Source organism: Lithobates pipiens, unplaced genomic scaffold (genome assembly GCF_037356315.1).
Source record: "Lithobates pipiens isolate NorthernLeopardFrog02 unplaced genomic scaffold, aLitPip1_a1.2 Scaffold_27, whole genome shotgun sequence".
Lineage (NCBI taxonomy): Eukaryota > Metazoa > Chordata > Amphibia > Anura > Ranidae > Lithobates > Lithobates pipiens.
This window is the reverse complement of record NW_027507788.1, coordinates 3,117,613-3,132,220: the sequence shown is the minus strand read 5'-3', so window position 1 is coordinate 3,132,220 and position 14,608 is coordinate 3,117,613. Positions and strand designations below refer to the sequence as shown.

Genomic DNA, 14,608 nt, shown 5'->3' with positions numbered 1-14,608 from the left:
GATCGGTTTCATACATCATGAGGGCCGTGCGTCAACCAGAACTTCAACAGAACACGGCTCCTTGCAACCAACAAGCAGCAACTGGCTGGGCGGGGATCGGCTTCCACGCCGAATACTCAAAACGACACGCTACCCTCTGTTTTTTTCTTTCTTCCCCTAATGCTGCAATAATCTTTAGTAACACCAGGCAAGGTTTATCCCCCTATGACAGTGTTTCTCAATTCCAGTCCAACAGGTCATGTTTTCAGGCTTCCCATTATTTTGCACTGGTGATTTGATCAGTGTCACTGCCTTTAGTAATTACCACAGTTGTTTCATCTGAGGAAAATCCTGAAAACATGATCTGTTGGGGTTCCTCGAGGACTAAGGTTGAGAAACATTGTCCAATTACTAAACCTGCATTGTGGGTGAAATGCCTTGTTATACCTTCATCACCTTACTGTCTTTCCTGGTGCAGAACTTCAGCCATATATCTAAAGAGCCACACTTGGTCCAGTTGTGGGTCTGTGCTACAGTCACCCAGCACAGACAAAAATAAAATAAAAATCAGGCTTTTAGAGGGAGTGTCTGTATAGTCAATCCGCTGCTTTGAATAGGGCTGATATCTAACATGCTTCAGGCACTAGGAGCAGGAGAGCAGCACTGAGTTGTTGCTCATTTTATCATACCATTATAATAAGAGTGACATGGGTGTTGAGCAGCACGGTCACTGTGGGGTATGTAGATACAGCAGCCATCTTTGATGTGTCTATGACAGCGGGGGGCACTAAAAAGGGAAGAACCTGCAATCTTTGCTGCTGAAGTAGTGCACAGCCCACGGGAAGGGGCGCACTTTTACCTGCTCCTGACACTGAAATCACCCCCTCCCCCTTCAGTGTGGATCTGGAGCATGGCTAAACATTATTATTGTTTTGTCTGGAGTTCTGCTTTAATCTGAGGCACAGCCGGAATTAAGTAAATAATCACTGTGAAAGTCAAGAGTTTTCCATCTAGCGGAAGTAGTTGGGGCAGTCGTGGGCGACCAGGTTCCAGGCGTTGTTGAATGCAGCGACCACCGGGGACAGCAGAGGGCCTCCCTCCACTCCGGCCAAGTTGTTCAACAGCTGCTCCGTGCTGGACATCCCCAAGATCACTGCATCACCCCGACTTCCCTGAGGGGACAAGAGACTCACGTCAGAGGGCCAAGGCACAGTGCAAGTGTTGAGGACAGGGTCTCTTTAATGAACTAACCTGCAGTTTGGAGTGGTGGTACATCCAACGTAGTGCGGCTGCGGTCAGACTCGGTCTGACATCCGCGCTGTACATCTCCTCTAGAGATCGGCGTACCAAATCGATGGCTTCGAAGTGATGCTTCTTCCAATACCTGCCACAGACACACACACACCATTAATAATCACTTCTACTCCTACCACCCCTCAATCTATCATCACTTGGCTCCTACATCAATCACCCCCTTGGCTCCTCCCGCCCATCAATCACCCCTCGGCTCCTCCCGCCCCTCCATTAATCACCCCTCTGCGCTTTACACCACCAACATAACATGGGGCAATAAGCTAAGCAACACATTGACTCCTCAAAGTTATTTATATACAACTTACATTGGAGTTAAAGATGAAGTGTAGTCTGCCCTCCTAATCCTTCCCCCTTATCAACATGCTAATGACATTTTTTTTTTTTAAATAAAATCTGTTCTATGCATTTTATTTTAGACGCAATGATGTCATCACTGGGTCTTTCTGTCCTGCTATGCAATGCAGGCAGATCGTGGCTCCTCCAGAGTCCCCAATCCTGCTTCAAGCAGTGGGCTGCCTTACATAACTCCCACATCCAATGAAATGAAAGGTGCAAGCCAGGTCAGGCAGGAGAGTCACCTATTCCGGTAGGTTTCTGCCCAGCTGTTCCCGAAAAATCTGGAAGCTTCCTGCGTCTTGTCCTGGTCTTCATACTGGTACTTCCCGGTTAGAAGCCCCCCTTGGTGGCAGAAGACAAAAACAAGAGTACATTTCATAATCTGCCTCAGTAATACCACCCAGTCCTAGGACCTTTTATCTACAATTCTGTAAGTATAATACTAGATAGAGCAATATTTCTAGTGAATGAATATAAACTGACATATATTATACAGCCATACATATATGAACATCTCTCCCCAATGATGATGTTTAGGGGTTTCTAGTAAAAGATCATTGTTATATTCCATCATACAAACACATTGGAGACAATTGTGCTCTTCCAACCTTGTGGTAACAATTTGGTGAAGACCATTTCCTGCTCCACTATGACTGAGCAGGTTAACCAGCTCCATAAAGACATGGCGAGACCAGTTTGGGCCCGCTCCATAAAGACATGGCGAGACCAGTTTGGGCCCGCTCCATAAAGACATGGCGAGACCAGTTTGGGCCCGCTCCATAAAGACATGGCGAGACCAGTTTGGGCCAGCTCCATAAAGACATGGCGAGACCAGTTTGGTGTGGAGGAACTCTAGTGTCCTGTACAGAGCTCTGACCTCAACCCTACTCAACACCTCTGGCATGAACTGGAACATTAACTGCAAGCCAAATTTTTTTGGTGCCGAACATGAAGCCCGGTCTGCTCATCCAGCATCAGCACCTGACCTCACAGAGTGGAGGATGTGATAACCACAAAGAAGGGGGGCAACACCAGATTAATGGACTTGGGGGTTGAGAGGTAGCAACTCCATAATGGCCATAGTTTTGGAATGGATATCCAACAAGCTTATATTGGTGTAATGGGTGGAGGAACTCCAGCATCCTGCACAAAGCCCCAACCTCAACCCTACTGAACACCTTTGTGAGAAATTGGAACATTGACTGCAGGCCAGGTCTTTTTGTTTTGGTGCCGAACATGAGGTCCCATCTTTTCATCCAACATCAGTAGTAATGGCCATCGTTTTGGAATGGATGTTCAAAAAACTCACATAGGTGGGATGGGTTGTGGAACTCCAGTGTCCTGCACAGAGCCCTGACCTCTACCCTACCAAAGACTCTACCATCAGAAATCAGTACCTGACCTCACACATGGGCACAAAAATCACACAGATACCCTCCAAAATCTTGTTGAAAACTTCCTAGAAGAGTGCATGATGTTGTAGCCACAAAAGGAGACAACTCCATATTAATGGTCGTAGGGAGCATCAATTTCATATAAATGACAATGGATTGAGAATGAGGTGTCCAGTAATATAGGTGTGATGGTCAGGGGTACACCATTTTTTGGATATAAAGTTTAGGCCAATACGATTCCTGAATACATTTAGGGTCTTCAACTAAAACTCTGGGTGAAGGCAGGTGAAAGTTTAACTTTGGAGACCGAAACTGCTCTTAAAACTCCTTGGACCTGAAATTCCCCCATAATATTTATTACATTGTAGAGCAGTCGTTGCCATGATAGACTATCAAGTGCGCACAGTCTCACCTGCCAGCGGGTTGTAGGCGTAGAACCGGATTCCGAGCTGGCGCAAGCATGGGAGCAGCTCCGTCTCTACTTGGCGCGTGGTGGCGTTGTACATACCCTAAGGAGGGAGCAATTGTCAGGATTACAGTGTTCACATGACTCAGATGTCTACATATAGATGTCAATGAAGAGATGAGAGACCTAAGAAAGCAGAAATCAACCATGGATGGTCTAAGAAGCCCCCCCCCCCCCCCCCCCACCCAGAGGTCCAGTAAATGGAAGATGGACCCAAGATAGCAGAAATCAACCAAGGATGGTGTAAGAAGTTCTCCTCCTCCCCTGGAGTCCAGTGAATGGATGATGTACCCAAGATAGCACAAATCAACCATGGTTGAAGTAAAGAGCCCCCCTGAGGTCCAGATCAGATGGACATCAGTGACCAGGTACATGGACCTCATCTCCTTGCTTTTATCTACTATATATTTAATGTGACTTACCGATAAACACACACTACAATCACCTAGAACAGCCAATTCTCAACCGGGGCTCCTTCAGAAGTTACCAGGGGTTCCTTAAGCTTTGATGAATTGATCTCCTGCCTGATGGTGCCCACCATGTTCTGGCAACACACTGTTTATTCTGTTTACTACCAGTGCAAGGAAGTGAAGATGGCAAATTGCCCCCCCCCCCCCCCAGTCAGGTGGAGTCCCCAGTAGAGTCCTCCTTTACATCAGGTGCCCCCAATAGAGCCCCCCTTACAAGAGGTGTCCCCATGTCCCCGAATTGTTGCACCCCCCCCCCCTTGTACTGGGAGATTGGCATCTCTTTCTCTCTGCTCATCACATGGCAGGTCACATTATGGGGAAAGTGGAAGGACACGTTCCAGCCTCCTTCTCCAGCAGTGCAGCACTGAGACGGAAGGCAGCTGCCTGCCTGAGACTGAGGGCAGCTGCCTGCCAGAGACTGAGGGCAGCTGCCTGCCAGAGACTGAGGGCAGCTGCCTGCCAGAGACTGAGGGCAGCTGCCTGCCAGAGACTGAGGGCAGCTGCCTGCCAGAGACTGAGGGCAGCTGCCTGCCAGAGACTGAGGGCAGCTGCCTGCCAGAGACTGAGGGCAGCTGCCTGCCAGAGACTGAGGGCAGCTGCCTGCCAGAGACTGAGGGCAGCTGCCTGCCAGAGACTGAGGGCAGCTGCCTGCCTGCCTGAGGGCAGCTGCCTGCCTGAGCGCCGGATCTTTTCCACCTCATGCAGGCAGGTGGGAGGAGAAAGCCGAATCCTCCCTCCAGCAGCAGCCATTTGCCACTGCTCCTTCTGACAAGGGTGACACTGCAGCCACTCCTGTCAAGAAGGAGCGGGACGTGCGGCAGCAACAGCAACCCCCCCATCAAACAGCGCCCAGGGGCAGGTGCCCTTCCAAATGCCCTCCCCCCCCCCTCTCCTAGTACTGGCCCTGCCCTTCTCCCCATGACCACCCATGTAGTGTGGCTAATGCACTATGAGCTGTAGTTATTTTTAGCAGGGGTTCCCCGAGACCTGAACATTTGTCTAAAGGGATGAGGGATGCGGATCTAGAACATCCCATCAATCATAAGTCAGAGGATCTCTGAGAAGAGAGACCCTTTGTTGGGTCGCCCTTCACCATGTAGACCCGGCCTGTCAACCCGGGGCTTTATGGGCCCTCTTGCTCCTCCTCTGTGACCTTCGGAGGGACGTAGGTGGGTATGGAATGCCCGGTGTCCCTTTTTTAAGTAGGCGAAGATTCAGTCCTCTCAATTCCACCTGGTGATTGGAGGTGGGTGAGGCTGATCTAGACCATAGAGAAGAAGACCTCCTCACCCAACCAATAGGACACCCAAGTATTGTGGAGACCCGCCCACATGTGATGTCATTCACAGATGACCCATCACTCCTTTGTCTTTGGAGTGACGTGGTAGATTCCCCATCTGCAGGACTGAATGACACGGAACGTGGACAGCTTTCCCCAGGAAAAGCCCTCATAGTCCCATCATGGACCAGCATAGCCCAGCGGCGGGCGGACAGAATGGACAGGCAAGGGTACCTGGTACACGGTTGGCAGCACCCAGTTATTCTTCTTACAGATGCAGTACACTTCCATCACCTCCCAGGAAGCGTAATTGGAAAGGCCCAGCTCTTTGAACTTGCCCTGGAAGATAAAAAACAAACATTACAATGTACAGTCTGATCACTGGGGGAGGAGACTGAGGAAATGACTCCTCCTCCTTCTACAAAGTTACAATGTACAGTCTGATCACTGGGGGAGGAGACTGAGGAAATGGCCCCTCCTCCTTCTACAAAGTTACAATGTACAGTCTGATCACTGGGGGAGGGGAAATGACTCCTCCTCCTTCTACAAAGTTACAATGTACAGTCTGATCACTGGGGGAGGGGAAACTGGGGAAATGACTCCTCCTCCTTCTACAAAGTTACAATGTACAGTCTGATCACTGGGGGAGGAGACTGAGGAAATGGCCCCTCCTCCTTCTACAAAGTTACAATGTACAGTCTGATCACTGGGGGAGGGGGAAACTGGGGAAATGACTCCTCCTCCTTCTACAAAGTTACAATGTACAGTCTGATCACTGGGGGAGGGGAGACTGAGGAAATGACTCCTCCTCCTTCTACAAAGTTACAATGTACAGTCTGATCACTGGGGGAGGGGAGACTGAGGAAATGCTTTCCCTTGCCTGCAGCAGACTGATGACATCTCAGCCTGGTCACAGTCGGTGTCTGGAGCTGGAGGGCGGCTCTGCAATGATATAAGGTGGAGCTTCTCTGGCCCTGTATATGGTGACCGGTCGGAATGTAGAGACTTGGAAAGCTGGAAGATCGGGGCTTTGATGTGTGGAAGATAAGATGTGATTTATTATTCTGTGAACAATCTTTTGTTGTGGATGGGCGGTGGTGGAGTACAAAGTCCGGGTGAAGAAATCTCCGGGGACGCGCGGTCTGAGCTCTGCTGACACTGTGAATGGCGGGCGGGGGGGGGGAGAGACGCAGGAAAGCCGCACTCTTCTGGGAAATGAAGAATAATCCGGGCAGCACAAGGGCAGAGCGGTCGGCATTTCCGCCCGGCAGCACTGGAGTTGTCCATTTGCATCCCAACCACGGCACTACCTGCATGGAGTGTGCATGTTCTCCCTGTGCGGGTTTCCTCCGCTTACCTCGGTTTCCTCCAACACTCCAAACACATGCTGGGAGGACAATTGGCTCCAGTATGTGTGTGAGTTGGAGGCATTAGATTGTAAGCTCCTCAGGGGCAGGGACTGGTGAATGTACAATATACAAGCCCCACCCACTTTATTAGGTACAAATTGTTCAATTGCTCGGAAACACAAATGAATATTCAGCCAATCACAGATCATAATCAGCGAGTAAATGGATACCAAACATGTCAGACCCGGGTAGTGGTTACCCATGATGCCTCTCACCTCCTGGTACAGCTGCTGGCAGGCCGCCAGGGTCTCCTCCACCGGGGTCTGGTGGTCCGGGGCGTGCAGGTAGAAGAGGTGGACGCTGGGGGTCCGCAGTCTCTGGAGGGAGGTCTCCAGCTGCTGGCGCACGCTCTGCGCTCTGAGCGACTTCCCCTCCCAGGGGTTGGCCTTTGTAGCCAATTTCACTGCCAGAGAGATGGAAGATCGGTGTTAGAGTTCCTGTGTGATGTTCATATCACCGCCCCTCTGATGCCCCAGATCTGCCGCCCCTCTGATGCCCCAGATCTGCTGCCCCAGATTAGCGCCCCCTTGCTGCCCCAGATTTTCTGCCCCCCTGATGCCCCAGATCTGCCGCCCCAGATTAGCGCCCCTTTGCTGCCCCAGATTTGCCACCCCTCTGATGCCCCAGATTAGCGCCCCTATTGCTGCCCCAGATTTGCCGCCCCTCTGATGCCCCAGATCTGCTGTCCCAGATTTGTCGCCCCCGTGATGCCCCAGATTAGCGCCCCTTTGCTGTCCCACATTTGCCGCCCCTCTGATGCCCCACATTTGCCGCCCCCCCCCCCCCCCCCCCTAATAAAATCAATTACAGTATAAGCCACTTTGTACTGTTATCACACAGCCAGTGTCCCTGATGGAAGAGACCCCCCCTCCCCCACTTCCTGTTAGGACAGGAAATAAAGGGAAATCTCTCCAGCGGGGACACAGACCAAGCCACCTTTGTAGCAGAGTGGGGGAGGGGGTGAGAACCTCCGTCAAGGTTTTATTGCTGGCTCCGCCTTCCTGTCCTGCGATAACCCCTACCCCCATTTCACTTCAGCAGGAAGTGAGTGATATTCCCTCCAATGAGGTCATAGTAATAAAACTCCTCCCAGACCCGGACATTTCTGGATTGAAGAGTGTTGTCTGTGTGTCCCGGGGGAGGGGCAAATCATTTACAAAACTCGGATAATCATCATCCAAATCTCAGTGTGAATGACGGGACAAAGTACACCGAGCCGTACAGAGGGGGAGGGGACATCCATTCCTGACACCACACCGATTCTGGATACACCAATCCATTGCTTGATCATGTGACCCGCTCACCAGATTATTCTGGATACACAGATGTAAGAATAAGATCTGCCTCCAGGAAACTACAGCCGAGTCTATACACCATTCCTGGCTTATTCTGGATACACCAAAAAACTTATTGGCTCAGAAAAAACTTAAGATCACATGACTTCTCATTCTGGACGCACCGGGGGCTGGGACCCCTCAGTCTGGACGCACCGGGGGCTGGGACCCCTCAGTCTGGACGCACCGGGGGCTGGGACCCCTCAGTCTGGACGCACCGGGGGCTGGGACCCCTCAGTCTGGACGCACCGGGGGCTGGGACCTCTCAGTCTGGACGCACCGGGGGCTGGGACCTCTCATTCTGGACGCACCGGGGGCTGGGACCTCTCATTCTGGACGCACCGGGGGCTGGGACCTCTCATTCTGGACGCACCGGGGGCTGGGACCTCTCATTCTGGACGCACCGGGGGCTGGGACCTCTCATTCTGGACGCACCGGGGGCTGGGACCTCTCATTCTGGACGCACCGGGGGCTGGGACCTCTCATTCTGGACGCACCGGGGGCTGGGACCTCTCATTCTGGACGCACCGGGGGCTGGGACCTCTCATTCTGGACGCACCGGGGGCTGGGACCTCTCATTCTGGACGCACCGGGGGCTGGGACCCCTCAGTCTGGACGCACCGGGGGCTGGGACCCCTCAGTCTGGACGCACCGGGGGCTGGGACCCCTCAGTCTGGACGCACCGGGGGCTGGGACCCCTCAGTCTGGACGCACCGGGGGCTGGGACTCCTCAGTCTGGACGCACCGGGGGCTGGGACCTCTCAGTCTGGACGCACCGGGGGCTGGGACCTCTCAGTCTGGACGCACCGGGGGCTGGGACCTCTCAGTCTGGACGCACCGGGGGCTGGGACCTCTCAGTCTGGACGCACCGGGGGCTGGGACCTCTCAGTCTGGACGCACCGGGGGCTGGGACCTCTCAGTCTGGACGCACCGGGGGCTGGGACCTCTCAGTCTGGACGCACCGGGGGCTGGGACCTCTCAGTCTGGACGCACCGGGGGCTGGGACCTCTCAGTCTGGACGCACCGGGGTCTCGGACCTCTCATTCTGGACGCACCGGGGGCTGGGACCTCTCATTCTGGACGCACCGGGGGCTGGGACCTCTCAGTCTGGACGCACCGGGGGCTGGGACCTCTCAGTCTGGACGCACCGGGGGCTGGGACCTCTCAGTCTGGACGCACCGGGGGCTGGGACCTCTCAGTCTGGACGCACCGGGGGCTGGGACCTCTCAGTCTGGACGCACCGGGGGCTGGGACCTCTCAGTCTGGACGCACCGGGGGCTGGGACCTCTCATTCTGGACGCACCGGGGGCTGGGACCTCTCAGTCTGGACGCACCGGGGTCTCGGACCTCTCATTCTGGACGCACCGGGGGCTGGGACCTCTCATTCTGGACGCACCGGGGGCTGGGACCTCTCATTCTGGACGCACCGGGGGCTGGGACCTCTCAGTCTGGACGCACCGGGGGCTGGGACCTCTCAGTCTGGACGCACCGGGGTCTCGGACCTCTCAGTCTGGACGCACCGGGGTCTCGGACCTCTCATTCTGGACGCACCGGGGGCTGGGACCTCTCATTCTGGACGCACCGGGGGCTGGGACCTCTCATTCTGGATGCACCGGGGGCTGGGACCTCTCAGTCTGGACGCACCGGGGGCTGGGACCTCTCAGTCTGGACGCACCGGGGGCTGGGACCTCTCAGTCTGGACGCACCGGGGGCTGGGACCTCTCAGTCTGGACGCACCGGGGGCTGGGACCTCTCATTCTGGACGCACCGGGGGCTGGGACCTCTCAGTCTGGACGCACCGGGGTCTCGGACCTCTCATTCTGGACGCACCGGGGGCTGGGACCTCTCATTCTGGACGCACCGGGGGCTGGGACCTCTCATTCTGGACGCACCGGGGGCTGGGACCTCTCATTCTGGACGCACCGGGGGCTGGGACCTCTCATTCTGGACGCACCGGGGGCTGGGACCTCTCATTCTGGACGCACCGGGGGCTGGGACCTCTCAGTCTGGACGCACCGGGGGCTGGGACCTCTCATTCTGGACGCACCGGGGGCTGGGACCTCTCATTCTGGACGCACACTGAACTTTTCCTGATTCTGGGTAGAATGTATGAGGGGGAGGGGTCTCTGTTGCCCCCGGCAACCAGACTGTGCTGAAAAGCCATCTTATAGGTTGCTATAGGCAACAGCAAGCCTCCTGCTCTCCGCCCCTCCAGTAACCCCGCCCCCTCGTCCTCTGGTTGGCCAGGCTTATCCCCGCCCCTCTTACCTCCGGCGCTCAGGCCCAGCCCCCCCAGCACTCTCTCGGTCTCTCCATCCGCGTACATGTGAGCGGTGTCCAGCTCGTCGTGCCCGCGCCTCAGGAACTCGCGCACCGCGTCCCCGCTCTGCTCCGCGTCCATCCTCCGCCCGAACTCCATCGTGCCCAGCACGGTGCGCGGGAGCCCCGGGGGGGGCGGGGCGGTGGGCGGAGAACGAGACATGACGGTCCGGTACTGACACCGGAGAGGAGAAGAGGACAGGAGCCGCCGGGACAGTGACAGCATGGCGGGAGCGCGCATGCGCCGACCCCTTATATGTTTATACTAGCCCCGCCTACCTATCGCTGACCCCGCCCCTTGTCCCTGAGCCATACGCCGGGAGGGAAAGAGGCGGTCCAGAGACTGCCCCGCCCCCTGGCCACACACCGATCACAAATGAGGGGGGGCGTGACTACAAGTCCCAGGGGGAGGGGCAGAGGAGTTTTTAAAGGGCAACAAACTATTATTAACACCCCCACCAAATATGGGGGCAACAGGGTATTATATATGTGTATAGTATTTACCCCCCCATGTATGACTGTCCCTGGGGGAGGGGATTAATACCCCATAATACTCTGTATATGACCCCTTCATCTCCGCCCCCTCTCACCTTCATCTCCGCCCCCTCACCTGTACATCTCCGCCCCTCTCACCTTAATCTCCGCCCCCTCTCACCTTCATCTCCACCCCCTCACCTGTACATCTCCGCCCCTCTCACCTTCATCTCCGCCCCCTCTCACCTTCATCTCCGCCCCTCTCACCTTCATCTCCACCCCCTCACCTGTACATCTCCGCCCCTCTCACCTTCATCTCCGCCCCCTCTCACCTTCATCTCCGCCCCCTCTCACCTTCATCTCCGCCCCCTCTCACCTTCATCTCCGCCCCCTCTCACCTTCATCTCCGCCCCTCTCACCTTCATCTCCACCCCCTCACCTGTACATCTCCGCCCCTCTCACCTTCATCTCCGCCCCCTCTCACCTTCATCTCCGCCCCCTCTCACCTTCATCTCCGCCCCTCTCACCTTCATCTCCGCCCCCCTCACCTTCATCTCCGCCCCCTCTCACCTTCATCTCCACCCCCCTCACCTTCATCTCCGCCCCCTCTCACCTTCATCTCCGCCCCCTCACCTGTACATCTCCACCCCTCTCATCTGTCATCTCCGCCCCTCTCACCTTCATCTCCGCCCCTCTCACCTTCATCTCCACCTCCCTCACCTGTCATCTCCTCCCCTCTCACCTTCATCTCCACCTCCCTCACCTGTCATCTCCGCCCCTCTCACCTTCATCTCCGCCCCCTCACCTGTACATCTCCACCCCTCTCACCTGTCATCTCCGCCCCTCTCACCTTCATCTCCACCTCCCTCACCTGTCATCTCCGCCCCCCTCACCTTCATCTCCACCCCCTCTCACCTTCATCTCCACCCCCCTCACCTGTCATCTCCGCCCCTCTCACCTGTCATCTCCGCCCCCCTCACCTTCATCTCCACCCCCTCACCTGTACATCTCCGTCCCCTCTCACCTGTCATCTCCGTCCCCTCTCACCTGTCATCTCCACCCCCTCACCTGTACATCTCCGCCCCTCTCACCTTCATCTCCGCCCCCTCTCACCTTCATCTCCGCCCCCTCTCACCTTCATCTCCGCCCCCTCTCACCTTCATCTCCACCCCCCTCACCTGTCATCTCCGCCCCTCTCACCTGTCATCTCCGCCCCCCTCACCTTCATCTCCACCCCCTCACCTGTACATCTCCGTCCCCTCTCACCTGTCATCTCCGTCCCCTCTCACCTGTCATCTCCACCCCCTCACCTGTACATCTCCGCCCCTCTCACCTTCATCTCCGCCCCCTCTCACCTTCATCTCCGCCCCCTCTCACCTTCATCTCCGCCCCCTCTCACCTTCATCTCCACCCCCCTCACCTGTCATCTCCGCCCCTCTCACCTGTCATCTCCGCCCCCCTCACCTTCATCTCCACCCCCTCACCTGTACATCTCCGCCCCCTCTCACCTGTCATCTCCGCCCCCCTCACCTTCATCTCCACCCCCTCTCACCTTCATCTCCACCCCCCTCACCTGTCATCTCCGCCCCTCTCACCTGTCATCTCCGCCCCCCTCACCTGTCATCTCCGCCCCCCTCACCTGTCATCTCCACCCCCTAACCTGTACATCTCCGCCCCTCTCACCTTCATCTCCGCCCCCTCTCACCTTCATCTCCGCCCCCTCTCACCTTCATCTCCACCCCCCTCACCTGTCATCTCCGCCCCTCTCACCTGTCATCTCCGCCCCCCTCACCTTCATCTCCACCCCCTCACCTGTACATCTCCGCCCCCTCTCACCTGTACATCTCCACCCCCTCACCTTCATCTCCACCCCCTCTCACCTTCATCTCCGCCCCCCTCACCTTCATCTCCACCCCCTCACCTGTACATCTCCGCCCCTCTCACCTTCATCTCCGCCCCCTCTCACCTTCATCTCCGCCCCCCTCACCTGTACATCTCCGCCCCCTCTCACCTTCATCTCCGCCCCCCTCACTGTACATCTCCGCCCCATCTCACTTTCATCTCCGCCCCTCTCACCTTCATCTCCACCCCCTCACCTGTACATCTCCGCCCCCTCTCACCTGTACATCTCCGCCCCTCTAACCTTCATCTCCGCCCCCTCTCACCTTCATCTCCACCCCCCTCACCTGTCATCTCCACCCCTCTCACCTCTGCCCCTCTCACCTGTCATCTCCGCCCCCCTCACCTTCATCTCCACCCCCCTCACCTGTCATCTCCGCCCCTCTCACCTGTCACCTCTGCCCCTCTCACCTGTCATCTCCGCCCCCCTCACCTTCATCTCCACCCCCTCACCTGTACATCTCTGCCCCCTCACCTTCATCTCCACCCCTCTCACCTTCATCTCCGCCCCTCTCACCTGTCATCTCCACCCCCTCACCTGTACATCTCCGCCCCCTCTCACCTTCATCTCCACCCCTCTCACCTTCATCTCCGCCCCCTCATCTTCATCTCCACCCCCTCACCTGTACATCTCCGCCCCCTCACCTTCATCTCCACCCCTCTCACCTTCATCTCCGCCCCTCTTACCTGTCATCTCCACCCTCTCACCTGTACATCTCCGCCCCTCTCACCTGTCATCTCCACTCTCTCACCTGTACATCTCCGCCCCCTCACCTGTACATCTCCGCCCCCTCACCTTCATCTCCGCCCCTCTCACCTGTCATCTCCGCCCCTCTTACCTGTCATCTCCACCCCCTCTCACCTGTTTTCTCCGCCCCCTCTCACCCATTTATATTTATCATTTTGCGTGGTTAAGACTGGAGCGCCGTTCAGTGTATGATGAGCAACGATTGACTAATCACCCACCATTGTTTTATACAATACCTGGTTTGTTCTACAAGTTACCTGTTTAATTAGGAATCTGTTATGTGAAGTTTATTTGCACGCTTGGTTTACACTGCCACCTTGTGTACACCTTTATTATTGTCTTGTCATTTTTAGTGCGTTGGTTATTTTGTGGCACATTGTGGGAGATGTACTAAAAGTGGCGCACACAGACTCCGGTGCAGCTCTGCAAAGAAACCAATCAGCTTCCGGGTTTTATTCTCAAAGCTTATATGAAGAAGCTGAAGTTAGAAGCTGATTGGCTGCCATGCACAGCTGCACCAGATTCTGTGTGTACCACTTTTAGTAAATCCCCCCCATTGGTTACACTTCAGTTTAAACAACAGCGCAGCATCCCTTATTATACACTCATTGGCCGCGGATTCACCAATCAGTGTTTGCAGTTGTTCTATATATTCTATACAGTACATTGCTTTTTTTCCCACTTCCAGTGATAGCACAGGAGTATCCATCTACCAGTCTTGCACTGGGCTGGTGACACTGGGACTGGTGTGGCGGTGTTCAGGGACACTGGGATTGGTGTGGCGGTGTTCAGGGACACTGGCTGGTGACACTGGGACTGGTGTGTAGCTGTGGTCAGGGACACTGGCTGGTGACACTGGGACTGGTGTGTAGCTGTGGTCAGGGACACTGGCTTCCTGCACTGGTCTGGTGTGGCGGTGATTAGGGACACTGGCTGGCTGCACTGATCTGGTGACACTGGGACTGTTGTGGTGGTGATTAGGGAAACTGGCTGGCTGCACTGGGACAGGTGTGGCGGTGGTCAGGGACACTGGGACAGGTGTGTAGCTGTGGTCAGGGACACTGGCTGGCTGCACTGGTCTGGTGACACTGGGACAGGTGTGGCGGTGGTCAGGGACACTGGCTTCCTGCACTGGTCTGGTGTGGCGGTGATTAGGGACACTGGCTGGCTGCACTGATCTGGTGACA

General features: G+C 55.8%; 1 protein-coding gene across 1 annotated transcript; it reads right to left on the bottom strand.

Moving 5' to 3' along the window:
• Positions 1-6: 6 nt before the first annotated feature.
• Positions 7-10,556, bottom strand: LOC143933412 (aflatoxin B1 aldehyde reductase member 2-like). Its single transcript, XM_077456302.1, has 7 exons — positions 10,250-10,556; positions 6,863-7,050; positions 5,473-5,577; positions 3,436-3,532; positions 1,872-1,971; positions 1,231-1,363; positions 7-1,151 (listed from the first exon to the last, which is right to left on the bottom strand). Exons 1-7 carry the CDS (start codon positions 10,539-10,541, stop codon positions 990-992), a joined length of 1,077 nt encoding a protein of 358 aa, XP_077312428.1. The 5' UTR covers positions 10,542-10,556; the 3' UTR covers positions 7-989.
• Between the last annotated feature and the right edge of the window lie 4,052 nt (positions 10,557-14,608).